Source organism: Canis aureus, chromosome 8 (assembly GCF_053574225.1).
Source record: "Canis aureus isolate CA01 chromosome 8, VMU_Caureus_v.1.0, whole genome shotgun sequence".
Lineage (NCBI taxonomy): Eukaryota > Metazoa > Chordata > Mammalia > Carnivora > Canidae > Canis > Canis aureus.
In genome coordinates, this window is record NC_135618.1 from 52067752 (window position 1) to 52095667 (window position 27916).

At 39.8% G+C, this 27916-nt stretch overlaps 2 protein-coding genes across 8 annotated transcripts in view; one reads left to right on the forward strand and one right to left on the reverse strand.

Moving 5' to 3' along the window:
* Nucleotides 1–3288, forward strand: part of TMC5 (transmembrane channel like 5) — a 65749-nt gene extending 62461 nt beyond the window's left edge. For all 4 annotated transcript variants that reach the window (XM_077906782.1, XM_077906781.1, XM_077906783.1 and 1 more), the window contains 3 exons: nt 446–550; nt 1948–1990; nt 2723–3288. In XM_077906782.1, the coding sequence (XP_077762908.1) occupies nt 446–550; nt 1948–1990; nt 2723–2769 (195 nt within the window). In that variant the 3' untranslated portion in view covers nt 2770–3288. The remainder of the gene's footprint in view (nt 1–445; nt 551–1947; nt 1991–2722) is intronic.
* On the reverse strand, nt 3271–27911 carry GDE1 (glycerophosphodiester phosphodiesterase 1). 4 transcript variants are annotated; one of them, XM_077906788.1, is made up of 6 exons: nt 27482–27910; nt 19478–19653; nt 16136–16241; nt 13387–13479; nt 12047–12258; nt 3271–4220 (listed from the first exon to the last, which is right to left on the reverse strand). In XM_077906788.1, exons 1-6 carry the CDS (start codon nt 27740–27742, stop codon nt 4205–4207), a joined length of 864 nt encoding a protein of 287 aa, XP_077762914.1. In that variant the 5' UTR covers nt 27743–27910; the 3' UTR covers nt 3271–4204. The 4 variants fall into 4 exon arrangements, with proteins under 4 accessions (XP_077762914.1, XP_077762911.1, XP_077762915.1 ...); XM_077906785.1 differs by lacking the exon at nt 3271–4220 and adding an exon at nt 9944–10587 and having other exon boundaries at nt 27482–27907; XM_077906789.1 differs by lacking the exon at nt 3271–4220 and adding an exon at nt 9944–10587 and having other exon boundaries at nt 19478–19649; nt 27482–27623.
* Nucleotides 27912–27916: the final 5 nt, after the last annotated feature.

The window sequence follows — 27916 nt, forward strand, 5'->3', positions numbered from 1 at the left end:
GGAGAATTGCTTTAGAGGAGATGTTACAATTCAGGAAGGCTATGTTGGGTAATTTGACAGTGCTGTGAAATATTTCTTCTCTTTCATTAAGAGAAAACAAAGCCGGGGCACCTGGGTGGCCCAGTTGGTTAAGCCTCCGATTCTTGGTTTCAACTCATTTCCCTGAGCTCAGGGTCATGAGATCAAACTCTACGCTCAGCAGAGTCTGCTTAAGATTCTCTCTCCTTCTGCCCTTCCCCCCAACCCTCAAATCAATCAATCAATCAATCAATCAATCAGTCAATCTTAAAACAGAAAAAGCAAGCAAGAAAACATGATGGCAGTCTCTCTTCTATGTCTGGGACCCTACCAGCCTAAAAAAACCAACCTTCATTCCATCATTTGCTTTTCAACCTCCTACCATCCCCCATGTTTTTGTTCTTGTTTTGGTTTTGTGTCTTGGCAGGAGGGCAAAGATAAAATGTTCCTGATAGAAAAGTTGACCAAACTGCAGGATATGGAGAAGAGAGCAAACACCAGCTCATTCACACAGGAAAGGAGAGATGTAGAGGTGAGACTGGGGGTTGCCTTGGGTTCCTTGTGACACAGACCTGCCTCCTTGTGAAATGTGCATTAGGAAGCTAGAATAACATAAGACACTTCACTTTCTATGTTTAAACATTTCTGTATTTTTTATTTAACAAATAGTATTTATTCAACCCTTTCTTTCTTTTTTTAAAAGATTATTTATTTATTTATTCATCACACACACACACACACACACACACACACACACACACAGGCAGAGACACAGGCAGAGGGACAAGTAGGCTCCATGCAGGGAGCCCGATGTGGGACCCGATCCCAGGACTCCGTGATCATGCCCTGGGCTGAAGGCTGATGCTCAACCACTGAGCCACCCAGGCATCCCTATTCCACCCTTTCCATGCTGACACTTTTTCTCTGTGATGGGGTTGTCATAGCAAAGGCCTTCATGGGGCTTGAACACATCCTTTATATAGTCCGATCAACCAGAAGTACATCCCACGGAGAAGGAAAATACTCTGAAATCTTCCTCCACTGTGTTAATGGTTCAGTGTATACTCTTTCAGATCTTTTCCTGAAGGCATCTGCAAATATACATGCATATACTAGCACTTTTGTTTATTCATTTATTAGAAAAGTGGGGCTGTACTATACACATAGTATCCTAACTCCATCCCTCATCACAATACTGTATTTCCAGCATTGTTTCAGTCTGTACGTATTTGGACATTTGGGTGGTTTCTAGGTTTTTTGTTTCTAATACTAAAAACAGTGTATAATGAAACATTTTTGTTTTAAATTGCTTTTATGTGAGTATTTTTGCCACAGGGCATGTACATGATACTGTTAATAGATATTACCATATCATGCTGTTAAGATTTTATCAATTTCATGCCTACCAAGAGGATATAAGACATGTCTGAAACCCTGCCATAAGTCCAAAGTTCTTGCTGGCTTCTTTGGTGTTCTGGAAAATATGGATAGACAGTAAATCCACCGTAATTCAAATGCTACTAGTTTTGGAAGTTAGGATCTTGTCAGTAGAGACTGCCATGCCATTTACTACTTGTGCAAATTAATACCATCAGCATGATGTAGATATGGGGTCTAGAGGTCTGACTCTAGTTCCTGTGCAGGCAGAGACCCTGTCTGTACCCTTACAGCCCTGGGTCCTGATATATTACCTAGCTTATTGTAGATTTTCAGTAAATGTCTGTGAAATGAATGAATAAATTAATAGAATCACTTTCCCTAAAAGACCAACAAAGCATGTTTGCTATGTCTATGGCCAAGCCTTGGTTTTCATCTGTCACATCTTAAATTTTAAAATGGTGGCAGTTCACAAATCCCACCAACTATGCAATAGGACCCGAGTCTACATTCCTTTCCAGTGATGAGACCACCTGTTTTATTTCCTTTCAGCAACCAGGAGCTTTGTATGTCAAAGAACATGATGCTGCTTTTGGTGAGTAACCGGCACTGAAGGAGACCTACTTTAACCAAAATCATTTGGTTTTGGAAGAGGGTCAGAACCACTTCATGTATCAGTTACTCTGTCAATTAGAAGAACCAACTGAAGCTGTTTTTAGCAAAAATTCCAAGAATAATTCTTGCTTTAGGTGTTACCAGAAGCAGAGACTCACAATATGTTACTGGAACCTAGTTTCTTTCTGTTCCATACTTTTCTATGTTAGCTCCTTTCTTGAAAAGGCTCTTCCTAACAACTGCAAGACACTTTTATCAGCCTCTTGTACTTTCTCAGATGGAAGTCTAGTGGGAAAGAATGAGAGGCCCAGAATTCTTGATGTGTTTCATTGGATCTGACTGGGTGATGTGCGCATCTGTGAACCAATTGCCACGGCCATGAAAATGTGATTTCATCGGCCAGATCAGAGATCTGTAGATAGAGGTGCTACAACCAAACAGATCACAGAGACTGAGAATGAGAAAGGGTGGCTTCCCAAGGAAAATCTGGAGCTGAGGTCAGAAGGGAATGAATACTGGGGAGGAAACAAACAAACCCATTCATCTTTTTGGGGTAGCATTTACTGATGACACTCAATGATGGGAGTTCAAGGAGAAAATTGCAGAAACTTAACAGAAGGCAGGAGGTATGAGAAGCCATGGGATCTTGAATTTGATATTTCCCTCACAGACATATAAGAGTGCTAACTTCTCTTTTCTGGGTCCAACCTAGACCTGCGATTTAGGCGCTCAGTTCAAGAAGAGAATCCAAAGGCGTGATGTTTGTTGCGGCAGCCAGACACCAATCAAATGAAAAGATAAAGATGGAGCAGCTTCTTCCGTGACACCTGAACCTTTCTGAGCTTCCCAGGAGGGGAATTCAAGCCATTAGCCAGAGTGGGAAGCTGACCACAATGTATAAACTGAAGAAGATTTGGCCATTGCCTGCTGGTTTTTTATACCTGGATTTTCCAAGAAAAAATATTTGGGATTTTAAAATAAAGACAATTGTAACATTTAAACTGGTTCACAGAAACCCAGAAGAGATAACCTGGGAATTATTTATTGAGTCTTTAAGAGATGTGCATATGAATTGTTGGTCCTTAGAAATCTCTCCTCTCAGACCCGGCAAAGATTTGGAAACTGGTGCTCAAATAGTCCAGCCTGAATAAAATGGGGATCCTTAGGGATGTGAAACCTCTGAATTGGGGAACCTGCTTTGTTCGTGACTTTGAACTGCAAATATCCCACCCCATGTTCCCAACAGAGAAATACAAGAGGTCTTGTTTACAAACTTTATTGCATATCACGTATGAGTCTTTGGAGTTGAACTGGGATGGGTGTGGGTGTGGACTGGGACTCTGCCCCTGTGAGGTTGATACATGAGTCACCATCAAAGCCTTATGTTGAATCAAAGATGAAACCAGTGGTGATGCATGAAGCATGTATGTATATATATGTGTGTGTGTGGAATGAATATATACCTATGTGTGTATATACACACATATGTACACATACCATTCCTTTAAAAATATTTTACTTATTTAAGTAATCTCTACACCCAGCTTGGGGCTTGAATTCACAACCCTGAAATCAAGAGTGGCATGCTTTTCCGACTGAACCAGGCGGGTGCCCCAACATATAGCATTATTGTGCAGATTTGCTGAATGATTCACAAGGCATGTGATTGTACTTAGAATTGAAGCATCTAGCAGAAAGGTGGAATTGACCAAATTATTTAGGGGAGAAGTCTCCTCTTGAGTAATCACTATGATGAAATATAGTTGGAACTGAATTTTGAAAGCATTTAACATGCATTTGAAACACAAGCATCCAATCAATGCTCAGTCGATTCACATTTTCATTCACTTGTTTGTTCGTTAACTCATTTCATCAAGTAAATTTCATTGTTAATTTCTTCTCTGCTAGTAGTTGCTAGAAGTGTTTATTCATTCATTCAACAAATATGTGCCAAGTAGTTGTGAACAAATCAGTGAACAAGTCAAGACAGAGTCTGTAGAGTCAATGAAGGGAGCCCACTGAATTGATGTTTGAAGTGATTTTTCCCCCCTTTGTGTCATCTTAAAGCTGTCTTGTGCTTCTTTGGCTTCTACACTGAAATATGAACTCCCTCCAAAAGTAGAATTTTTGCCTATTGACCATCTGGTAAGGGCTTATATCTGGAATGCTTCTCCATTTGCCTCCATTGCTTGTGTCAACTTCTGCTTCTCCTGGAGGTGTAAACAAAGGAGAAAGATCTAGTCTGTAGGTCTCACACGCATTTGGATGTGAGGATGCTTTTAAAACTTGGGCTTGGGATGCCTGGGTGGCTCAGCGGTTGAGCGTCTGCCTTCAGCTCAGGGCGTGATCCCAGGATCTGGGATCAAGTCCCACATTGGGCTCCTTTCAGGGAGCCTATCTCTCCCTCTGCCTATGTTTCTGCCTCTCTCTGTGTCTCATGAATAAATAAAAAATATTAAAAAAAAAAAAAAACTTGGGCTTGAGGGGCACCTGGGTGGCTTAGTTAAATGTCTGCCTTTGGTTTGGGTTGTGATCCTAGGATCCTGGGATAGAGCCCTACATCAGGCTCCCTGCTCAGTGAGGAGCCTGCTTCTCTGTTCCCTCTGCCCCTCCTCCCTGCTTGTTCTCTCCCTCTCCCGGATAGATGATAGATAAATAGATAGATGATAGATAGATAAAATCTTTAAAGAAACAACAAAAAACTTGGGCTTGAGATAGGGAATGTATTGGCTTGCTAGGACTGCCACAACCAAATACTACAGACAGGCTGGCTTAACACAAATTTTTTCAGATTTCTGGAGGCAGGGAAGTCCATGCTCCTTGTCAGTGTCCACAGTTTTGGTTTCCTTCTGATGCCTCCTTGGCTTGCAGGTGGTTACCTTTACACTGTTCCTCATATACTCTTTCCTCTGCATGGACATCTTTTTTTTTTCTTTCTTTATGTGTCCTTTATGTGTCCAAATTTCTTGTACTTATAAAGATACCAGGCAAATTGAATTAGGTCCCACACTAATGGCTTTAATATAACTTATTCACCTAATTAAAGGCCATATATCCAAATATGGTTACATTTTAAGGTATGAGGGGGGTTCAGATTTCCAGTGTATGAATTTGGGGTCAATACAGTTCAGTCCTGTAAATAGGGGTCAACTCTCTTCCAGTCCTCTCACGGCCTCCCATTAGGCATGCCGGCTCACTCAGTGCCGGCTGCACTCAAATTGCAGGGGAGCTGACCAACAACAGCCAGGCCCAGGACCCAGTCTATACCAACTAAATCAAGCACCTTACTTTTTCTTTAAAGGTCCCCAAATGGTTTCCATGGAAAGCCAGGGCTGAGAAATTGTGAGCCAGGATCTGGAATATCTTATCCATGGTTTCATTTTTTCAAGTTTCAATGACCCATGGTCAACTGCAGTTGGGAAGAAGATGATCCTCCTTCTGACCAGTTGTCAGGAAATCAAGAGGTCAGTGGTATCCTAATTGTATCCAATTGTCACAGCACCTACGTCCCTCCCCTCATTTCATCTCATCACATAGACATTTCATCACATCACAAGAGGGGTAAATACCAGACAATATTTTGAGAGTGATTACATTCACATAACCAGCATATTGTTGTATAGTGTTGCTATTCTCTTAACTGTGCCTGATTTCTTTTTCTTTTATTCATTTATTAATGAGAGAAAGAGAGGCAGAGACACAGGCAGAGGGAGAAGCAGGCTCCATGCAGGGAGCCCGATGTGGGACTCGATCCCAGGACTCCAGGATCATGCCCTGGGCTGAAGGCAGGCGCCAAACCATTGAGCTACCCAGAGATCCCCTGTGCTTGATTTCTAAATTAGTCTTTATCATAAATGTGTATGGTAGGAAAATAGTATACTATGTTTGATACTATCCAGGGCTTCAGGCATCCACCCTGGGATGGGTTAGGGGGAGCTGCTGTACTTCTTCCCAAACTTGCCTGACTATAAAAGCCACTGGACATGCAAATAGCTCAGAATATTGCATTAGGGAGGGGCACCTAGGTGGCAGTCGGTTGGGTGCTTGACTCTTGGTTTCCGCTCAGGTTGTGATCTTGGGTTGTGAGATTGAATCCTGTGTTGGGCTCTGCACTCAGCATGGAGTCTGCTTAAGACTTTGTCTTTCTCTCCCTCTGCTCCTCCCCACCATGCTTGCGTGCTCATGTGCTCTCTCACTTAAATAAATGAATCTTTTTCTTAAAAAAAAAGAAGATTGCGTTAGGGAATAGTCTCCATCCTCCTCTTCCAACCCTTATTTTAATTCGTACAAGATGATAAAATGAACATATGCTTTCCAACAATCACTTGAAAGTTGGATAACCCCTATAGTTTTAAGTATAAAAAAAGGTGTAGACTTTTAAATTTCTGTAGGATCTGATCCTTTAATTGGTTGCTGTGAATGGCCCATTTCATTTTTTGAGGCAATGAGATGATTTTGTTTGAAGTTCAATTACAAAAGGAGCAACTAAAATAGCATATGACTGACATGTTTTTATAATCTTTGAATTAAGGACAGGTGGTAAGGAGTCAGCTCCTGACTCACTACAGTAGCACTTCACAGATACCTCCCTAAATCCTTAAAGTTGGAACTTTTCCGGAACATTTACATATCTGATCAACTGTCAGATGGCCAGAGGAGAGAAGCTCAGGTGTGGAACAGAGGGGCCCTTCTGGCTTGGCCCATGACTGCACCTGCCCCGTACAAGTAACACCTGACCCCTGTGTAGTACTTTGCCCACCTCAATTGCCTGGGTTCTTATTAAAAAGCAGATTCTAATTTACGAGGTCAGGGATGGGGCCTGAGTAGTTTGGTGTTAGAGCACCTTCCACATTTTTAATTTTTATCTTCGTAACAGTATCTTATATACTGTTAACACATTTTTCAAATCACTTGCATTTCTTCCCCCCCTCATTGAACCTCATAACATTGCTTTAAGTCAATTAGTACTAATATGATCTCCATTTGATGGATGAAAAATTAGGCACACATAGGTTAAGTGATTTGTCTAAGGTCTCATAGCTAGTTGAAAATTGAGAACTTTGGGTTTTTCTCTGGCTTAGTGTTTCTCAGGCTTGAGCAAGAATCAGAACCACCTGGAGGGCTTGTTGAAACAGATCCTGGGTGTGGACCAGAGTTTCAGGTTCATTAGTTCTGAGACAGGCACCAAGAATCTGCATTTCTAACAAGTTACCCCTTAGAGGCTGATATCGAATAAATGTCTCAAAGGACAGTGTCTTTTCAGAACCATTGTGCCTAGCTGATCTCCAACCCCTTTGTACTATTTGGTAATACTCTGCTAATCAGACTTTAATCAAAATTAGATTTTGAGCATAATTTAGCTTGATAATAGAACATACAAGGTCATCCACACTCAGTGGTTGTGATCGAAGAAACGAACCCACCTTGCAGTATAGTAACTGTCACTCCAAGCTAAAGGTTTGCATGGGTGTTTGGAAAACTTCATTAATTCAGACTTGTTTGTCCCCAAAGCTGTGGTTTATTGTTCTTTTGAAATACTATTCCTACTTTAGGAAATGGTAAGTATAATTTTATTAGAAATTTGCTTCTAATAAAAATGGAGTATTTACGTCTTGGTGAAATTCTTGTCAAAACAGGATTACAGACACTGATCTCCAAATGAGAAAATGAGTATTGTTGTATCAGGAGTGGATTTCTTGTCTTTTGAGGTAGTCTTTTCCTATTACCTGTCGGTGGCATCCTGAGGGCAGAGGGGCAGTTGAATGAACAGCAGAGGGTGGAATTTTTATCTGTATTGACTTTCTTGGAAAGAATGCTGCATGAGGCCAACAGACAGAAGTCATCTGTCAGGACTTCAGATGACCCTCTAATGCTGTGGAATCCTGAATCATTTATCTACAACTCTCACTTCATACTAGGTCTGTACCTCAAGTGTCCTCAAGAAGTTTCCACTTGGCTATCCCAGAATTCAGTCCTTCAACATTTATTGAGCATCTACTATGTGACAGGCAGCATAATAGGTATTGGGAATGATTAAGTTTCTCATTTTAAGAAAAAGATTTATTTATTCATGAGAAACACAGACTGAGAGAGAGGCAGAGGTACAGGCAGAGGGAGAACAGATTCCATGCAGGGAGCCTGATGCGGGACTCGATCCGGGATCCCAGGATCACGATCTGAGTCAAAGGCAGGCTGAGCCATCCAGGCATCCCTAAATGGTTTCTCATTAATGAGTCCTTGCTACGGGTTAGGATAGGGGTGTAGAGTGTGAGTTCTGGAATTGTATCACCTGGCCAAATCCTTACACTATTACTGTTGTGTGACTTTGGGCAAGTTAACTTCCCTGTGCTTTGCTCTCGTTCGCTGTAAAGTGGGATTGTGGGGTGCCTGGGTGGTGCAGTTGATTAAGCATCTGACTCTTGGTTTCAGCTCAGGTCATGATCTTAGGGTGGTGAGATTGAGCCCTGTGTTGGGCTCCGTGCTCAGCTTGGAGACTGCTGGAGATTCCCTCTCCCTGTGTACCCCAGCCCCTAGACTAATAAATAAATCTTTTAAAAAAATACCGTGGGATTGTAATGGTAGCAACCTCCTAGTATTGTTGCAGACACATGGAAAGCATTTGAAAGTGTCTAGTACAAGCTAGGGAATCCATAAATGTTATCAGTAACATTTCACCTTCCTTTTACATGTACTCTTTCACTTAATCAGCCACCCCCTAGGTGGCACCAATTCTGCCCCTATTTTAGAGATGAATTAAAAACCTTGCCCAAGGTCATAGAGCTATTAAGTTGCTAAACATAAAATTGGATTTAGTTTTCCCTGATCCCAAATTCTGCTTCTAATCCCTATACTAGTCTTCAAGTGCTTAATAGTAGTGCTAACACCTTCTTTCTTTGTCCAAATTCCCCAGTGCTTCAAGGACCCACCATCTTGGCGCTGGATCTAAGTCCTTATTGGGCCAGAGTCAAGGGCAATATGGATTTGCGACAAAGGTCAAGAAAGAGAGAACTCTTGGCTCTCAAGAGGTCTTCCCAAAACAGAAGGGATGTTAACTCTGTACTGCTCCCACTTCCCTGCCAAGAGAATCCCTTCCTTGTTGGTTGCTGTGCAGTCTGCTCGCCAAAGCGGGGATTCAATCTGCAGACATGTTTGGTCTTTCTGGTCCCCTCCTCCTCCTGCCATTCTAGTCATAGTGTGGCACTGAAGTACACAGTTTAGGTATTTGTTCCATTCATTGGTAAGTCATTGTCCTGTTGTCAATTTTTAGATTCAGGAAAATTTCTTTGTAAATGTTGATGGAAAATGTCCCAAGCCCCATCTATCATGCCCTTACTGACACTAACTGTGGCAAAACTCAGTATGTTTCTCACTGCCATCTAGCTGTGTGGACTGGTGGTTTGGCTGCTTTGAGTGTGAGGCTGGTGACCTACTGGGGCTCAGGAGGTAAGTCATGACCAAGACTCAGGTCAAGACTACAGTTGGGGCTGAAAGGTGGGAGCAGGGACAGCTACAGGGGACAGATGGCTTTGCAATTTTTTGAAGACTCAATTTTTCTTTTTCTTTTTTTTTAGAGCGAGAACACACATGCAAGTGGGTAGGGGCAGAATATTAAGCAGGCTCCATGCCCAATGTATTATGTCACCAGCTATGTCTTTCTGAGAAAGATCTTTTCCTTCCACAGGTTCTAGTTTTCTCATTTGTAAAAGGAGGATAAGCCTAGATGTTCTTGGATGTCTCTTGCAGTTCTATTGGAGTTGCCCCAATGATCTTAACCCTACCCTCTAGTGGTTTGTAGCTATTTCAAGATACCATAAACAATGCCTTGGACTGGTATGAAGACTTACCTACCATTTTCTTTGCCTCTGGTCCCTGGATTGCAGAGAGAAGCTTCCCTAAATTCCTTAGCTCTCAGGACATGATGCTTGGTACACAGTTTTCCCTTAGCGCTCTTTTTAATGACTTTATTAGTACGGTCACAAGTTTGATGTCTCTAGTACATTGATAATGTAGCTGAATACAAATATTTTAAATAAGTATATTACATAAATGTGTCAAGTTTTAAAGTGTCAAGTTTGAATGATCATGCATTTCCCATGCATTTGCATCTGCATCCCCAAATTGTACAACTCAATCTGTGCTATCCTCACTGGGTCTCAGTGTATGCCTCAGCTAGGCTGGGGCAGGAGCTGTTGTGCCTTTTTGCAGACCCGGATTTTCAAGAGCAATGGTGTTGAACTCAGGCATTCCATGGAGCAAGGAAAGCAAAACCAGGTTTTGCTCTGGTTCAGGTAAAAATGCAAATACCAACTATTGCTTGTGTGAGCCACCCGATCCTCCAGGGCTTGGGCTAGCACAAAGGGTATTTGGGTATCCCTGCATGAGGCCAACAGGCAATTTCTGTACCCACGTTTCCTCCCTGGGGGAAAATTCTAGAACTGAGATGCACAGTCTTCCAACATGCTGTCAGTTATATAGCTGGAACCAAGATGGGATTCATAGTAACTTTTTTCATCAAAGGTATTAACAGTCCAACCAACAACCTGAATGCCTTTGGCTGACCACTTCTTCAAGTAGTCCCTAAAGAAAGAGGAAAAGCCAATCCAGTTAGAATAAGGACCAGTTGTTCTAGGTATCTATAATGGTCACTACATATGGTATTCAATGGGTACTAACAGTGCCCCAAAGAGCCTCTTAACTGGCCTCTGCATGCAATCAGAGGGAGTGTTCCAAAACCCAGCACCAGAACCTCCTCCAAATTGTTCCAGCTTACAACACTTCAGTGACTTCTAAAGATATCCTCCACCACCACCACCCCGCCCCCCCCAAAAGTCATATTGGCTGGCTTATCCCCACCTGTTCTTTGGCCTCATCTTATACCACACTCCCCGCTTCCTTTTCGGTGATAGGATATGGATTTTCTTTCAATTCTTTGAAAGATCTAGGCTCCTTCCTGTCCTAACACTTTTGCATGTTTCCTCTTCTACTTGGCTGTCTACCCTACCACCCCATTCCCCAACTTGTTCTTCTGATCTTAGCTTAGTTGTTATCTCCTTGGGGATGATTCCTCTGATTAGGTCAAATTACACAGTATATGTATATGTACACTGTTCTCTCTACAGAGCATATATCTTAGTTGTAACTTTATATTTAGATTTTAATTTGATGAGCAAATATCTCTTCTACTTGACTATAAATTCCATGAGGGCAGACCATGGTTTTCTTACCATAACATTTTTCAGCTCCTTAATATACCTTGCAATACTGTAAGCAACAAATATTGACTGACTTGAATGCACACATGCCTGAAAAAAATACGTAACTAACAACTCTAATCAGCTAAAATACACAGCTATAAAACTGCCACAATAAAGGTCAGAGATTGCTAGCGCATTTGGGAATGGAAAGTTTTCTTGGAAGCAATGGAGCAAAGCCTCTAATGTAGAGCAGAGCAGGAAGAGAGGTGGGAGGAATAAGGTAGGCGCTCACAAGATGTTTTCACTGTGACTCTGCTCTGGATCCTATGTTGGTTTTCAACGGAAGCCAATCACAAGGGCATGTATTCTTTCTTTCATCACAGTTTGGCAGGTTTATTTTTTATTTTTTTTAGTTTTTTTTTTTTCCCTAAAAGTGCACTAAAAAGTAAGAATTTTGATTAACTTATTTTGGAAACAGCGAAGTATGCCTGAATTCTTCCCACCTAAGAAGCCAGGAGCACTGTACCTTAATAAAGGCATGAAGGGGGCAGCCCAGATGGCTCAGCGGTTTAGCGCCGCCTTCAGCCCAGGGCCTGATCCTGGGATTGAGTTCCACATCGGGCTCCCTGCATGGAGCCTACTTTTCCCTCTGCCTGTGTCTCTGCCTCTCTCTGTCTCTCATGAATAAATAAATAAAACCTTAAAAAAAAAAAAAAAAAAAAGGCATGGAGGGCTTTGTGGGTAAAATTCAATCCAGGCTCTCCACTTTGTTAATTCTTCCTTTCCAAGAAGAACATTTCAGGAAATGTGTCAGGAAAATATAAAAAAACCTTCCAACTTACGGAGATACAAAATCCTTCTGTATGAGGAAAGCTGAAATTCCACACAGGTACCACAAGATATTATGCATGCTCCAATCGAGCAAAATGTCCATTACCACAAACATGGACTGTTTCCAGAAAGTATCATAGCGTGGCTTCCCATCTCCTGTATGGCTAAGGCTCCAAGGTCTATGAGTTAATGCTGTTATTACATTCTGATCTGTTTGTCTCATCTGAAAAGGAATTTTAGAAATTAAAATAAGTATCGTATCTTAAATCCAAACTTCTTATTTTTCTTTAGATTTAGTCAATGTACTTACTCATTCTGATGAAGTGGCCATAATGGTCCCCTGCCTCTCCATGTCTACTAAGTAGACCTAAATCCTTTGAGTAAATAATGTAATGGATGTAAAGCATTTAATATGCAGTATAAATGAGAACACTTCCTTCACGAAATCCTTACCTTTAAAATGAGTAAACTATAATTTCAGGGTCAAATTCTCATGTACAAGAATAAACTTTCAACTGGTTATCAATTTAAACTTTGGCCAGAGATAAGTATATTAGAACTCTGTGAAGACGGAACCATGATCATCTCCAGATGGGCTGGTTAGCTTTTGATTCTAGAGAAAATGGCTGAGCAAGAGTCGTTGAAGTGGGGAAGTGGGGCAAGAAGGAAGTGAGGAGAGAGAGCAGAGAAGTAGGGGCAGGGGTTAGGGAAGGACAAGGAGAAATAGGAAGATGTGGATGTTTCAGTCTGTGCTCTGTGTTCCTCTGGACAACGTAGCAAACATTTTGAAGGCCTCTGTGGTCCAGTAAGATTGGGAAACATTGATTCAAATGTCCCCCATGACCCTATTCATCTTAATGACAGTTTATATCTGGATAGGTTCCACCCTTACTGTAAAATTTTAAATGTACACTCTGTTGGTCACTGTTGAAGAATGCTACAGAACCAACACATTACCTTGGAAACTGGTAAGTAAAAGAAAAGATTAGCATTTATTTGCTTATCACATAACTAAACAGTAAAAAAAAAATTCTCCATCACGAAGTCATTTTTTTTAAAGGTATAGTCTGTTATTTAGTGAAATGAAGAGCTATATAATTTTTTCTCCTGAAAATGTTTACTAAAGTAATCTGAATGAGCCTGTAAACAATATAAAAGGAGCTTAAAGAGGAATCTTGGTATTTTAAAATAGGGTATGAGTTCATTCTATTTGAATTTTTGTTAAAAGAGGAATTTAACTGAATGAAATTCAGTTCCATTTAACAGGCATCTATCTTATGCTTACCTGGCCCTTTCTGTTATCACCATCAACTAACACAGTATTATGTACAACGCAAATGCTGAATTTTACCTTATAGATAACTTCTGGCAAGAAAGAACAGACGATACTATTATTGTATAGTTGAGGAAACTCCAGATATATTTTCTTTAAAGCATCAGTAGCCTGCAAAGCAGAGAGATTCATGTATTTAAATGTAATAGTCCCAGCCAATAACTATTATATACTAAGTACAACCCTATGGAATAAATCAGAACTTTACTAATATATAAGGATGTTGAAAGGAATATTGGTAGATTCCATTATCCATTGGGATACTTCTTAAATTGACATCTACAGCAGACAGGGAAGAAAGTGGGGGTACTGTTGTTTTACTATTTTGTTGAGAGGCTCAACAAAATACTTTTTGGAATGTATGGCAGGCAGCAGGCCAGTTGAGGCTGGAAGCAAAATTTTAAACTTTTTCCCTATATCCCAGTTTAGCTACTAGGAAAAGTCCTTTTATACCCACAACTCTATCACCCTCTGTCTTTCCTGGCTGAAGCATGAGTCAACCAGCCTGGGAACTACTAAGGGTAGATGTTCTCAGTCCAGGGGACTGAAAGGAAATGGCATTCATCACCAACATGGAGGCAGAAATCATGGGACAAGGGGGGAACTGGGAAGAGCTTCCCAAGGTGAAGAGAAGTTTCTTTCTGTACTAGTCCAGCTAAAGGAATGAAGAAGAAATGATAGAACTAAAATAGTGACATTTTGTAACCTCTTAGTGAATTAACAGATTTGGCCACTGAGCATCAATAGCAGCTAACAACAGAAGTGACTAGGCATTAGGGGGAATGTAATGTCACTATATAATAATTCTTGAAATATCACTAAATTTTGCAAAGTCCCAGATACCTATAACCAAATGTAAGCAACAAAATGCATTCCCAAAAAGAAAGAAGAACATAGAAATTACTCATGTCCTGTTTCCCCTTCACTAATGTGACAGAGCATGGGCTAAAGAGCCAAAGGTGTTTTCTCGCTGTCTGAACTAACATATGCCCTGTATGTGATTCTTCACCCACATTATTTAATTCTTTTAACAACCCCATAGGATCATTTCTTTTATTATTCTCATTTTCCCCATGAGGAAACTGATGCACATCAAGGTTAAGTTTACATTGTACCAAGTGAAAGAGTTTAAAACCATCTGTTGGACGCCAAAGGCCATGATTTTGGCTCCTGTGCTCTACTATCTCCAATTTGCTACACTTGTTCCTTTACACTACCATTTTGGTCACTAAGTTCTAACGTTGCCCAAACTGTCTGTGAGCACCCAACCAGAAAGCTCAAATAGCTGGATTAAAAAAAATTTTTTTTCTTCTTATTCCCCCCTTTATTCTAAGGGAATATGCATGAAGGTCAGTACACTGTGGGTGAAATGTACCTATCAGGGTTCTCAGCATGGGCAATATCATCAACAAAACCTGAAGTGCTCATTAAAAATACATGTTCATTGACCCTAGACATTTTCAGAATTTCTTTTCTTTGTGATATGGCCCAGGAATTCATATTTTTAATAGGTATTCCTGGTGATTCTGATGCAGGCCAACTGGAGAGCCTAGATATATACAACTATGTATCAGAATATCAGGATGTACCAGCTTGATAAATGAGCCAGAGCACCAGTCTCCTTTTTTCAGAAATGAGTGTTTACTGTGCTAAAGTTAGAATATATACTTAGGCTCTTATTTCAGGTTTTAACAACTCTATATTCAGGTTAGAATATATACTTAGGCTCATATCCCAGGATGAATAAAACAAACAGACATCAGAATTCTCTACCAGCAGATGGCTTATTACTGATAACAACTTGCAAGGGGGAAAATACTTATAAGCTGTCCAAATGCAGAAAAAAAGTGTTTGTACTTGAAAAGCTGATTATAAGTGAACAAATGTAATCTAAACTGTATTTTCCCATTGATTTCCATTGCAACAATATGTTTTTATGAATAAAAGTATATGTTCTAAAATTTAAACAAATTTTATTTTGGAATGCCATATGCATTTGAAGAGATTATAATAATTTATCATAAAAATATAATTACTCAAATCATAGAATAACAAAACTGTACATAAGGGATAGAAATCATACAGGGGGATCCCTGGGTGGCGCAGCGGTTTGGCGCCTGCCTTTGGCCCAGGGCGCGATCCTGGAGACCCGGGATCGAATCCCACATCGGGCTCCCGGTGCATGGAGCCTGCTTCTCCCTCTGCCTGTGTCTCTGCCTCTCTCTCTCTGTAACTATCATAAATAAATAAAAAATAAAAAAAAAAAAAAAAAAAAAAGAAATCATACAGGGAAGAGAACTCTAAGTAAAAGATAAATATCCTAACAGCTATCAAAAAATCTATATATGGGAGTTCTCTTTAAAGTCAGTATGTTGTCCAATCTGAAACCGCAACTGGTCTTGAGTCTAACTCCTGAATTCTTTCTTACAAGGTTAGTTGAATGGTTTATTCAAGAAATGCCTCTTTATGCCTTATTTAAATATCTTTAGTAAATGCTATTTGTGCAAGTGAGAGAAACCCCACTCTCTATTTTGTATCAGTTGTATGTCAGGAGTTGTTCAAGGGTAGCATCAAAGGTTAAGAGTTCCATAATTTACTATTTCCTAAAAGATGTGGATTTTTGCATTGTAAACTTTAATATTCAAATATAGTTTGTAAAAATAATTTAAGAAGGGTAAGAAGCAAAATCTACAGTTAATTTTGGAAATGACTAGCAATTAAAAAAGATGTCCTTTCAAAAAAGTGAAGACTATGGCATAAACTGTACCATGTTTGCATGGCCCTTGACATCAAAGAAGATTGTGAGGTTATAGTTTAGGCACTCTGCAACGGCTTCTCTCAGGGTAGGGATCTTTTCATCAGGGAAATCATTCCTATAAGAGAGGGGAAAGGAATAATATATTGCAGGAAAAAGAAAAAAATTTAGTGAAACATTTGACAAATGTCTCCCAACCAACAGGAAAGAATGTTTCCTCTAACTTTTCTTTAAGCGTACAGAAGTCTAAGGATAATTTATGTCTTTGAACCAGATTACAGATACCCTTGACCAAAGAACAGTAACAAGAAAAATCACTTAATTTTTAGGAAATCATTAGATTTTTAATATAATTAGTAACTCTACTCACCAAAGGGAAGAGTATAATGCCACCTCTGGAGAACCTGAGACTTAAATTTAAGACTGTAATTGCCCTATAAAACCTTGTGCAGAAAACAAAACAAAACAAAACAAAACAAAAAAAAAAAAAAACAAAACTTGTGGAGAAATTCCTAGAATACATAAATCTGTTCATTGTGTTGTGCACTTAAGTACAATTGTTCAAAACAAATAATTGTCTATACATAATTTTCTGATAAAGAAAAGGATAGTTAAGTGCCTGATATATAATTAGCTTTTTTTCACTTTACATGATTTAACTTATGCTTATCCAACTATTTAATTTCAAGTGTAATATCTTGGTTAAAAAGAAAAAGATAAAGATAACTTAAATACTACAGGCAATTTTGCCAGCCATTCTATTCAATGCCTATTCCCTGGGAGTGAGAGATGAGACATGCCTTTGCTATTCCCTTGGCCAGTTTTAGTTTCCATACTCTCCTCTCAGGATGAGCATCTCACCATAGTGAGGGTAATTCTAGAGAAAATACCTATTTTTCCTACAACATGGTCCATAAACACAAGCCAATGACTTCACCTGGTGTTTAAACAAAGAGATGGCAGCGAGTTCCAATTGTACGATAAAGACTGGCTGTGTTAAAGACATTAAGATATCTTTGGTATATTGACACCAATATTGCACCTTTTTTTTTTGAAATTAGAAAGGTGTTTAATTAGTTCTTAATGTGTATTTTCCAATATAGATTAGAAGTAGTAAAACAAACAACAACAAAACCTATGTAGAATGACATAGTATAATATAGTAATGGAGTAGTTACCTAGAAGATATTTCTCATTTGATTTCCCTTCCCTGTCTAGAGGATTTTTATGTGTTTAAAATTTTTCACATACTCTTTTCTTTAAGATCCACTGTACTAGGGCAGCCTGGGTGGCTCAGCAGTTTAGTGCCGCCTTCTGCCCAGGGTGTGATCCTGGGGACCTGGGATCAAGTCCCACCTCGGACTCCCTGCATGGAGCCTGCTCCTCCCTCTGCCTGTGTCTGTGCCTCTCTCTCTCTCTGTGTGTCTCTCATGAATAAATAAATAAAGTATTAAAAAGAAAAAAAAAGATCCACTGGACTATAAGGAAAAGTGAATTTTTTTTAAGGCATACTGATGAGTGAATGAATAATTGTTTTTTTTTTTTTTTTAAAGATTTCAGACATTGAACAGAACTCAGGGTTTGGATTTTATTTAAGGGTAGCAGTTTATATGATAGATGCCAACATTTTCAGTGGTTTCTCTCCTCCATGGATTTCCAGGATTATTACAGGTAATTTTTGAGGAGTCTGGCTAAAAGTTTATCAATTTTATTTATCTTTTCAAAGAATCACATCTTGGTTTCATTGATTTTTTTTTATTGACCTTTTCTATTGTCTTTTTAGTCTCTTGTTCATTTATTTTTGCTTCGATCTTTATTATTTCCTTCCTTTTACTCACCTTGGGCTTTGTTCTTCTTTTCCTAGTTCCTTTGGTTGTAAGTAAGGTCTGATTGAGATTTTTCCTATTCCTTGAGGTAGGCCTGTATTGCTATGAATTCCCTCTTAGAACTGCTTTTGTTGTATCCCAAAGATTTTGGACTATTGTGTTTTCATCTGTCTCCATATATATTTTTTTAATTTCTTCTTTGATTTCTTTGTTGACTCACTGGTTGTTTAGTAGCATGTCATTTAGCCTCCACATGCTTGTGTTTTTTCCAGCTTTTTCCTGTGATTGATTTCTAGTTTCATACTGTTGTGGTCAGAAAAGATGCATGATATGATTTTAGTCTTCTTAAACTTACTGAGACTTGTTTTGTGGCCTAACATGTGATCTATCCTGGAGAATGCTCCATGTGCAATTGAAAGAATATATACTCTATTGTTTTTGGATATTATGTTCTACGTATATCTGTTATGTCCCTCTGATCTAATGTGTCGTTCAAAGACCAAGAGAGTTTCATTACTGATTTTCTGCCTGGATGATCTATCCACAGTATCATGCCTTCTTAAAGGATTTTAAGAATGGTGATGACCCTGAGCATTTTTTGCTTTAATTGCTGACTTGGAAGCTGACCTCTTGTTAGCTGCAATGTCACTGTAATACTAAGATCAGCCTTTCCCTCACAGATACCAAACAATGAACTATGATGATTGTAAAGAGCAATTCCAGCAGCCTGCACTCAGAACTTTCAAGTGTTACCAGTACTTTTTCTAGATTAAAGTATAATTTCCTTTGGTTGACTTTTCTGTCAGATCCTAGGAAAATAAAATCTGAATAATCTTTTAGGGAGTACTATAATGTAATCACTAGGCTGAAAATTTAATACTCAAGGAATACTGACCATTCTCCAGAGAAGTGATACAACATGACTAACAGTGAGCACATGTTTTTCAGTATTACAAAGAGGAGAGGGATTTAGATAACCACATTCCAAAGTATATTACCCAGTATACTCATTCTAACGTGTTTATAGTTGTTAATGGTGGGAATGGTGAGGGTTCTGTACTCATATATGTTTGACAAACATTAAAGGTAATAACTGATTGATATGGACCGTTTATCCCTAAAAGAAACATCTAGAATATAGTACTTGATCTCAGCTAATCCGAGAACCCTTTTCTTGTGGAATATCTTATAGAATTAGTTCTGATATACATATATATAAAATTTATTTATATGATAACACAAAGTAATTGTTTAATGTTACTAATGTTAGTGACCAGACAGAGTATTGTCTTGAGAATAATTCCCAGACCAAATCTGGATGTTTTTCCAGAAAAACATCCATGCCATATTTCTGTTGTTCCTGGCACCCTGCTCATTACCTGGGAAACCTGTATTCAGTTCAAAACAGAATACAACAAAACAATTCTCCTGGAGCAGAAGATGCCAGTGTCTTTAGCAGGTGCCAGTATCTTTATGTGATCCCCAACAAAAGCTGAAAGGTATATTTAAGTGACAAGGAACTACTTACCTTAACCTGTGATTTGCTGCAGGATTAAGCTTCCTAATTTGTTCAAATGTCAAATCACACAATCGACCAGTGCCATCAGTCGTCCTGTCGACTGTGTTATCATGCATTAGGACAGGAATCCCATCAGAAGTAAACTCAATGTCCAACTCCACACCTGTTGCTCCATTCTTAGCTGCCTTAACAAAAACATCAACAATATTAATGGCAAGTGGCCACAGATACCACTTTACAATTTAAATGATCAAGATAACCAACACATAGCTTCTCTTACTGATTCCTTCTCCTTCCTGTACCAAATAATAACTCACTCAGTTTCTACTTTTCCTATTGATAAACTTCAACTTGCACACTCAAACACTTCCAATTCCCCATTCTTCCCATTCTCACAGTAGTAGATGGGGGAAGTTTCTGGAACTTAAGTTTTCTCTGGTTGCTTTAACCTCATGGGCTATTAATGGCTCACAATTACAAATATTTAGACAAATTCCACTGTTCACCTCCACTCTGCTTGGTACAGCATCTCTGGTGAGTCCCCTGTGTTTGCTGATTAGCTGTATATTGCACTACTTTGGCATAAACAAGAGGAGTCAGGTTTTTGTTGGTTTAACATTACACTCTGTAGCAAAACACCAAGCCTGCTTCTAGGGGACACTACACTTTGTTTATGTAAGCAGCACTGGCTGTTGGCCAGCAAGCTGGTAAGCAAGATAAGGTTTACTAGAATTTATCTGAAAAGAGAGCTTGAGTATGTTTCTCTGAGATACACTACCCAGCGTTTGCTTCCTTGCCTTCTCTGTCACAATGAAGACCTGAAATACTCATTATGATCAAGATTTTAAATTAAAAAAAATTTTAAATTATGCAAATACACAGCAGTATACAGCAAAAAAGACTTAACAGATGTTAATATTTTGCCACATTTACTTCAATTTCTTGCTGACCTGAAACATAGTGGTCACTATATACTGAGCTTTTTCTATATGGTCTCATGCATTATTCTAAATGCTTTAAATGTATCAACTCATTTAATTTTCACCACCCTTGGGTAGTACCAAGATTCTCATTTTCAAATGAGGAAATAGAGAAATTAAGAAACTTGCTCTAGGGTGTACAAACTGTAACATGGTAGAGGCGGCATTTTTTTTTTTTAGAGGCTGCATTCTTAAGCACTATGTTTACTACTGACACTACGGATATAGTGAAATTTCTCCCCCTTCCTTTCCAGCTTAAAGTTGATGTGCATCATTCCTCTGTAATTCTCTTACAGGCTTAAGTACCCAGAAACTACATGCAACTCTGTACTAGTGCACAGAAAGCATTCAATAATTGTTAGCCATTGTTATTTATTGTGTTCTTTTTAACACATTTTAAATTTTAATACAGTTGAATTTATCAATCATGTCCTTTATGGGCACAGATTATTCTGTTTTATTTTTTAAGATTTTATTTATTTATGCATGAGAGACACACACAGAGAGAGAGAGAGAGAGAGAGAGAGGCAGAGACACAGGCAGAGGGAGAAGCAGGCTCCATGCAAGGAGCCTGATGTGGGACTCGATCCCAGGACTCCAGGATCACATCCTGGGCCGAAGGTAGGCGCTACACTGCTGAGCCACCCAGGGATTCCCAGATTATTCTATTTTATTTAAATTCTTTCCTACCCCCATTTATAAAAATATAATACAACTCTATTTTTTTAAAGGATTTAATTTATTTTATTCATGAGAGACAGAGAGAGAGAGAGAGAGAGAGAGAGAGAGGCAGGCAGAGACACAGGCAGAGGGAGAAGCAGGCTCCTGCAGGGAGCCCAATGTGGGACTCAATCCTATGACCTCAGGATCATGACCAGATCTGGAGGCAGATACTCAACCACTGAGCCACCCAGGTGTCCCAATACAACTCTATTTTCTTCCAAGCTTTAGAGCTTTTTTGATTTTCACATTATGACCAAGATTTTCCCCTCTAAAAAAAAATCCCAATTCTATCACTAACTGGCTGTGTCATCTAGTTATTTACCATACTCCAGACTCAGTTTCATCTTTTTTTTTTAAATATGTATTTATTTATTCATGTGAGAGAGGGAGAGAGAGAGGGAGAGAGAGAGAGAGACACGCAGAGACATAGGCAGAGGGAGAAGTTTCATCATTTTTAAGATGATACTTCTCAGGGCATCTGGGTGGCTCAGTCAGTTAAGGGACTCTTGATTTTGGCTCAGGTCATGATCTTGAAGTCGTGGGATGGAGCTCTGCATAAGGCTCTGCCCTTAGAGTGGGGTCTGCTTGAGATTCTCTCTCTCCCTCTGCCCTTTCCTCAACTTGCATGGACAGACGCATGCTCTCTCTCTCAATAAAATCTTAAAAAACAAAAAAGATACTTCTCTAATGATCTTAAGAGATGTGAGGATTCATAAATTATGCATGTAAATTACCAAGCTTGATGACTGCCTCAAGGTTGGCACTCAACATAAACTATTATGATTTTTTTTTCAAATATTTTATTTATTTATTCATGAGACACACAAAGAGAGGCAGAGACACAGGCAGAGGGAGAAGCAGGCTCCATTCAGGGAGCCCGATGTGGGACTCCATCCCGGGTCTTCAGGATCACGCTCTGGGCCGAAGGCAGGTGCTCAACTGCTGAGCCACCCAAGCATCCCAACTATTATAATTAAAAAGAAAAACATCTCAGTGAAAAAACCATTACAATGTAGTGCTCACATCTTATACTGGTTAAAAGGTATATCTTTTTTTATAAGATTAAGATATCTTCTCTAAGTTAAAGACAGAAGAATGCACTGTTAAATCATCATGGGTTTTATCATTTAAGACATAAAACAACATCACACTTTCAGTATTCACAGTGCATCTCTCTCACTGTAACACAAATGTTATCCTTATTCCTTGATGCCAGCACTGTAAGTAGGTCAATTATTTTTGTACTTATTAGGGACATCTCTATTTGGTTAAACATAAAAAATAACAATGGTGAGACACTGAATTTTAGGAAGATTAATTAGTGAGTTCATTTATTTGTTTTTTTCTGAATAGTTTATTAAGGCCCAAAACAAAAGCTTCTAATGACTGCACTCAGCTTTATCAAACTTTCATGTTATTCCAGGTATAGAGGCAAAAAGATAAACTCCTGTTTTAAATTCACATATTAGTATACAATTCACACTCATCTTTTCACTTAGAGAAATTCCTTATAATAGTATTTTTTCTTCAAATTTCACATAAACTGGCTTACAAAAATACTGCAATTTTATTAAAATTTTATTTAAAATGAAAAAACTTATTTAAAAACTATACTGATAGTTTAATAATAGAATAGCACAATGTAGTTCAATGGTTGTCCTGAGGCAGAAGTGTGAGTTGGGAGTTAACTCCATTGAGCACAAAGGAACTTTCTGGGGTAATGGAAATGCATTAAAGTGGTAGTTAGCCAGGTGTATATATTCATCAAAACTCATCAAACAGGGATGTCTGGGTGGCTCAGCCCTTGAGCGGGCTCAGGGCATGATCCTGGAGTACTAGGATCAAGTCCCACATCAGGCTCCCTGCATGGAGCCTGCTTCTCTCTCTGCCTGTGTCTCTCGTGAAAAAAGATAATCTTAAAAACAAAACAAAATTCATCAAACTGTACACTGAAAATGTCTGTTATTAATGTAACTTACACTTTGATAACATTGATTTAAAAAGTATTGGTTTAACTACTTCATTATATTTATATGATTTTTTATTTTATTTATTTTTTAAAAAAGATTATATATATAAAACTATTGCTGGATTGAACGAATGAATAACTGTGTTTAACCTTTTCAGGAATTGCCACTGTTTTTCCCACCAGCAGTGTAGGAAGTTTCCAATTTCTCCACATCCTCGTCAATACCTGTTATTGTCTTTTTGTTTACTGCCACCTTAATGGGTATTTTGTGTTGGTTTGATTTCCATTTCCCTGATGACTGATAATGATAAGTATCTTTTCTCATGCTTTATTGGCTATTAGTACATCACAATCTTTCCAACAAATACTTATTGAGTGTGTATTAGATATGAGGCACACTGTTCTAAGCAGTGAGGAGAGAATGGTGAACAAGAAAGAAAAGGATCACAGATCTTACATTTCAGTAGGGAAAAACAGATTACAAATATGTTACATGTAAATGATGATAGTGATAAATGTTTTGAAAAAGAAAACAGAGGGTAATATGAAGGTTAAGGCAAGGCAGTCAAGGAAGGGCTCCCTAAGAATATGACATCTGAGCTGAGACCTCAATGATCAGAGGGAGCTAACCATATGAAGATTCAGGGGAAGAGTTTTCTGAGCAGAAGAAACAGCAAGTACACAGTACAAGACCACACAAAGACCACAATGTAGGATGGAGGCACAAATTGTTGATTGTCCACTCAAATCTATTTCCTTTCTTCTTCCCCGCTGGTAGAGACCTATTTTTGCCCCATTGATTAGAGTAAGCGAACTATTTTCAAACCCTCTCTCTGTGTGTAACGGAGACTTCTGGGAAAAGCATATGGATGAGGGAATGAGATTGGATGGTGGTGTTTAAGAATGTGATGTCTGGGGCTGCATTGGCCAGCTGGCAACTACAACAAAGGCTAGCATAAATACGCTGCAGGTGGCAGAGCAGATTGAGCCACAGAACCTGAGTCCTCCATGATTATAAACTGAACAGCTAAATAAACCATTGTGGAAGTCACCTCTCTCCCATACTCTTGTTATGTGAGATAGTAAGCCCCCTTACATATTTGAAGTTTGAGTCTCTATTACATGAAGCCAAAAGCATCCTAACAAACACCCAGGGTGGTTGAAATGGGAGCAGGGGTTTTGAGAAAGGTATAAGATAAAAAATGTCTGGATTTTATTTAATTCCAATAGAGAACCACTGGAGGATTTTAAACAAGGCAGTATATAATCTGATTTATACTTTTAAAGCTGCACTCTGGCTCCTGTGTGGAGGATGGACTGTGGGTATAATTTAATTCCTCTGTCACTGTTAATAATCATGTATGTTTTTGGAATACATCGATTTCATCTCTTTCAAGTTTCTCCTTCTGTATCTATTGTATAATCTATTAGAAATTCTACCATTCTCAGAATGTCTTTCCTGATTTTTTACATAGTAAAATATTTGAGAATATAAATTATGAGCTGCATACAAAGGGAGGAAAACAGGACCAAAAACATACTTTGATGGAAATAAACTACATATTCCTTTTGAAGTCAAGAAGGAGGATGTGACCTTGTCTTCTACAGTTTGTATTCAACAGCTAAATTCTGTTACAGCTAAAAAGTTCATCCATAATGATTTTATAGGTGAATAAGAAGAATTATCATAATTCACTTCGTCTTAAGACCATGAACTTGGCATAGTTTTTATCATTATTACATATATTAAAGACATGCACAACCTAAACATACAAGACATGAATGGAAAATAGCTTTTTTCTTTTTTTTTTTTTTTTTAATTTTTATTTATTTATGATAGTCACAGAGAGAGAGAGAGGCAGAGACACAGGCAGAGGGAGAAGCAGGCTCCATGCACCGGGAGCCCGACGTGGGATTCGATCCCGCGTCCCCAGGATCGCGCCCTGGGCCAAAGGCAGGCGCCAAACCGCTGCGCCACCCAGGGATCCCGAAAATTAGCTTTAATTCCCTTGCAACACAACAGGATATGAAACACTCTAGGTGTATGTGTAGCTCATGTACATACTTCCTCATTTAGTATGATTTATATGTAGTTAATGATGTTCCTGGTCAAACCTGATCATTGATAAATACTTAGGAATGTCTTTTGTGTTTAATTAACATGGAGTTATACTTTAAGGCAATTTACATAAAGGTAATTTGAAATGGAAGCCAGTGACAATTATGTACTTTTCCCCCTATAATATAATCTTTCTTTTCGTGACAATTCTTCTGTGTAGCTATGTTACTTCACTTGACCTCAGTTTAAGTTAGAACGTAAAATACATTCTTTAATATCTTTATAGTTCTATTTATTTTTTAAGATTTTATTTTCAGGTAATCAAGATTTTATTTTCAGGTAATCTCTACATCCATCATGGGGCTTGAACTCATGACCCTGAGAACAAGAGTGGCATGCTCTTCCAATTGAGCCAGCTAGGCACTCTTCCCCTTGGTCTATTGTGACAGAAGGGAGACAGAGCAACTTTTCTAGCTTTCTATTTAAAAATAAAGATATTGGATCACCTGGCTGGTGGGCTTGCTCACTTCCTCAAATAAATAAATCTTTAAAAATAAAAAGAAAGAAGTCTAACTTGGTTTGCAAACACAGAATCAGCTATCCTTCACAAGCTTCTTTTTTTTAAGATTTTATGTATTTATTCATGAGAGACACACAGAGAGAGAAGCAGAGACAGAGGCAGAGGGAGAAGCAGGCTCCATGCAGGGAGCCCGATATGGGACTCAATCCTAGGTCTCTCTCCAGGATCACGCCCTGGGCCGAAGGCAGGCGCTAAACCGCTGAGCCACCCAGGGATCCCATATCCTCCACAAATTAAAAGCTGCCTTCCTGACTCCTTGCCTTCTTCAGACTTCATTTTTTTTTACTGTTAGACTGAGATGATTTTAAAAATGAAGCCATCTTTAGATTATTGGCCTAAAGATCTTACATTTGTGGAGGTCTTCTCACGGGCTAAGCACTTTCTGTGGACTACCTCATTGAATCACAATCTATTAGGTGGGTACCAGTATTATCCCCATTTTATAGATAGGGAAACTGAGGTCAGGGTGGGGGAGAGTGAAGAGAAGTCTAGACTGCCTTCCTTTCCCACCCTACTCAGAACTCTGACTGGGACACAGAGATCTTAAGTAACTTGCTCATTATGTAATACTGTCTGTCCCTAGCTGGACAAGAAGTTCAAAGTTTTTACGTCCTGGAACACAGCCTAATCTCTGACAATGAGCCCTGGGGCTCGGAATCCTGAATTCTAAGAGTTGTGTGTATCTGAGTCAGTTTTCCTACCCATTCCATGTTAAAATAACGTCTCAAAGATATGTGAGGGTCAGATGTACTTCCACAGATGCAAAAGTGCATATAAAGCTGAAAATCCCTCATCCGACACCAACTATCATTATTATGAAGTCAGGAAAGACTGCCAGGAGCTTGGAAGGAGCAAGAGTCTTAGGACAGCCTTGTGAAAAAGAGAAGCAGAAATTGTTCGGGAGTCTAGCTGCCAGGGTTGTTTGGTATGAACTGTGTGTTTGGAGAAAAAGGTGATAAGAGGATGACTTGGATAATTTGGAGTACAAGCCAAGCCATCTCCTGTGAATGCGATGCGTTTAGAATAGAATCAACCACCACAGCGACCGTACCTTAACCTGGGCCACATCTCCTGCTCCATTTGCCAGTCTTTGTTCTGTTCCTTGAAGTCAGTCTGCATAGTGTCTGTTACCTGAACATTCCAACATTATTCCCACCTCTGGACTTTTGCACCTGCTATTCCCTTTTCCCGGAGACACCTTTCTTCCAAATCCAAGGCTCATAATCTCAGTTTCAGTCCAGGTCACGTCTTGCGAGGAGACTTCTCTATCTACAATGGTCTAGAATAGCCTATCTAGAATAGTCTTAGTCCTCCTCCTCCTCCCAGTCATTCCTTATCCCGTTACCCCTTTTCTTCATTACACTTTTTCGCTCTCTTAAAAGTCATCTCATTCATGCGTTTCCTTGTTGAAGGCCGATTTCCCACATTCCAATCAACGCACGCTTTCGCAGGGACCCTTCTTCCCGTCTGTACCCTCCGCGCCTGGCATAGGGCAAATATGTAGCTATTCGCGGTGATCTAGAAACGAGTTGGGAGATTTCGGACTTCGGAGGGACCGAGGGCCAGCCACTTGGGGACGAGTGGGACCTGGGAAGGCTAACATGAGAATACGGGGGAACCTTCGGAGGGCCCAGCAAGGACCCTCGGAAGGTCCCACCTCCCTCCAGGGGGCGCGGAGGGGCGCGAGGCGTGGGGGGCTCACCTGCCGAATGGCCGCCAGCGTGTTCTCGGGCGCGTCGTGGCTGCCGCCGCGGTGGGCGATGGCGGAAACCCGGTCCCGCGGCTTGAGCACCTGCAGGGCCCTGCGGGAGGGCACGGGCTCAAAGCTGAAGAGGCGCAGCAAGAGGTAGAGGCTGCCGGTGAAGAGGCAGGCATTGAAGGGACTACGCGTCACCAGCAGCAGCAGCAGCAGCAGGAAGGAGAAGGGGCCCAGGAGGCCTCCCTGTTCCTCCCACAGCCACATGCCGGCGCCCGCACCGGCACGGATGGGAGTCCCGGGCCCGCCGGGCTCCCCGGACAAGAGAGCGAGGAGCTGGGGCGAAAGCCCACGACACCCGCCACAGAGGTAGCCCTCTTAGGGGACCAGCGCCGCACAATGGCGGCGGCGGCCGCATCCGGAGAGGGAGCCCGCCGTCCA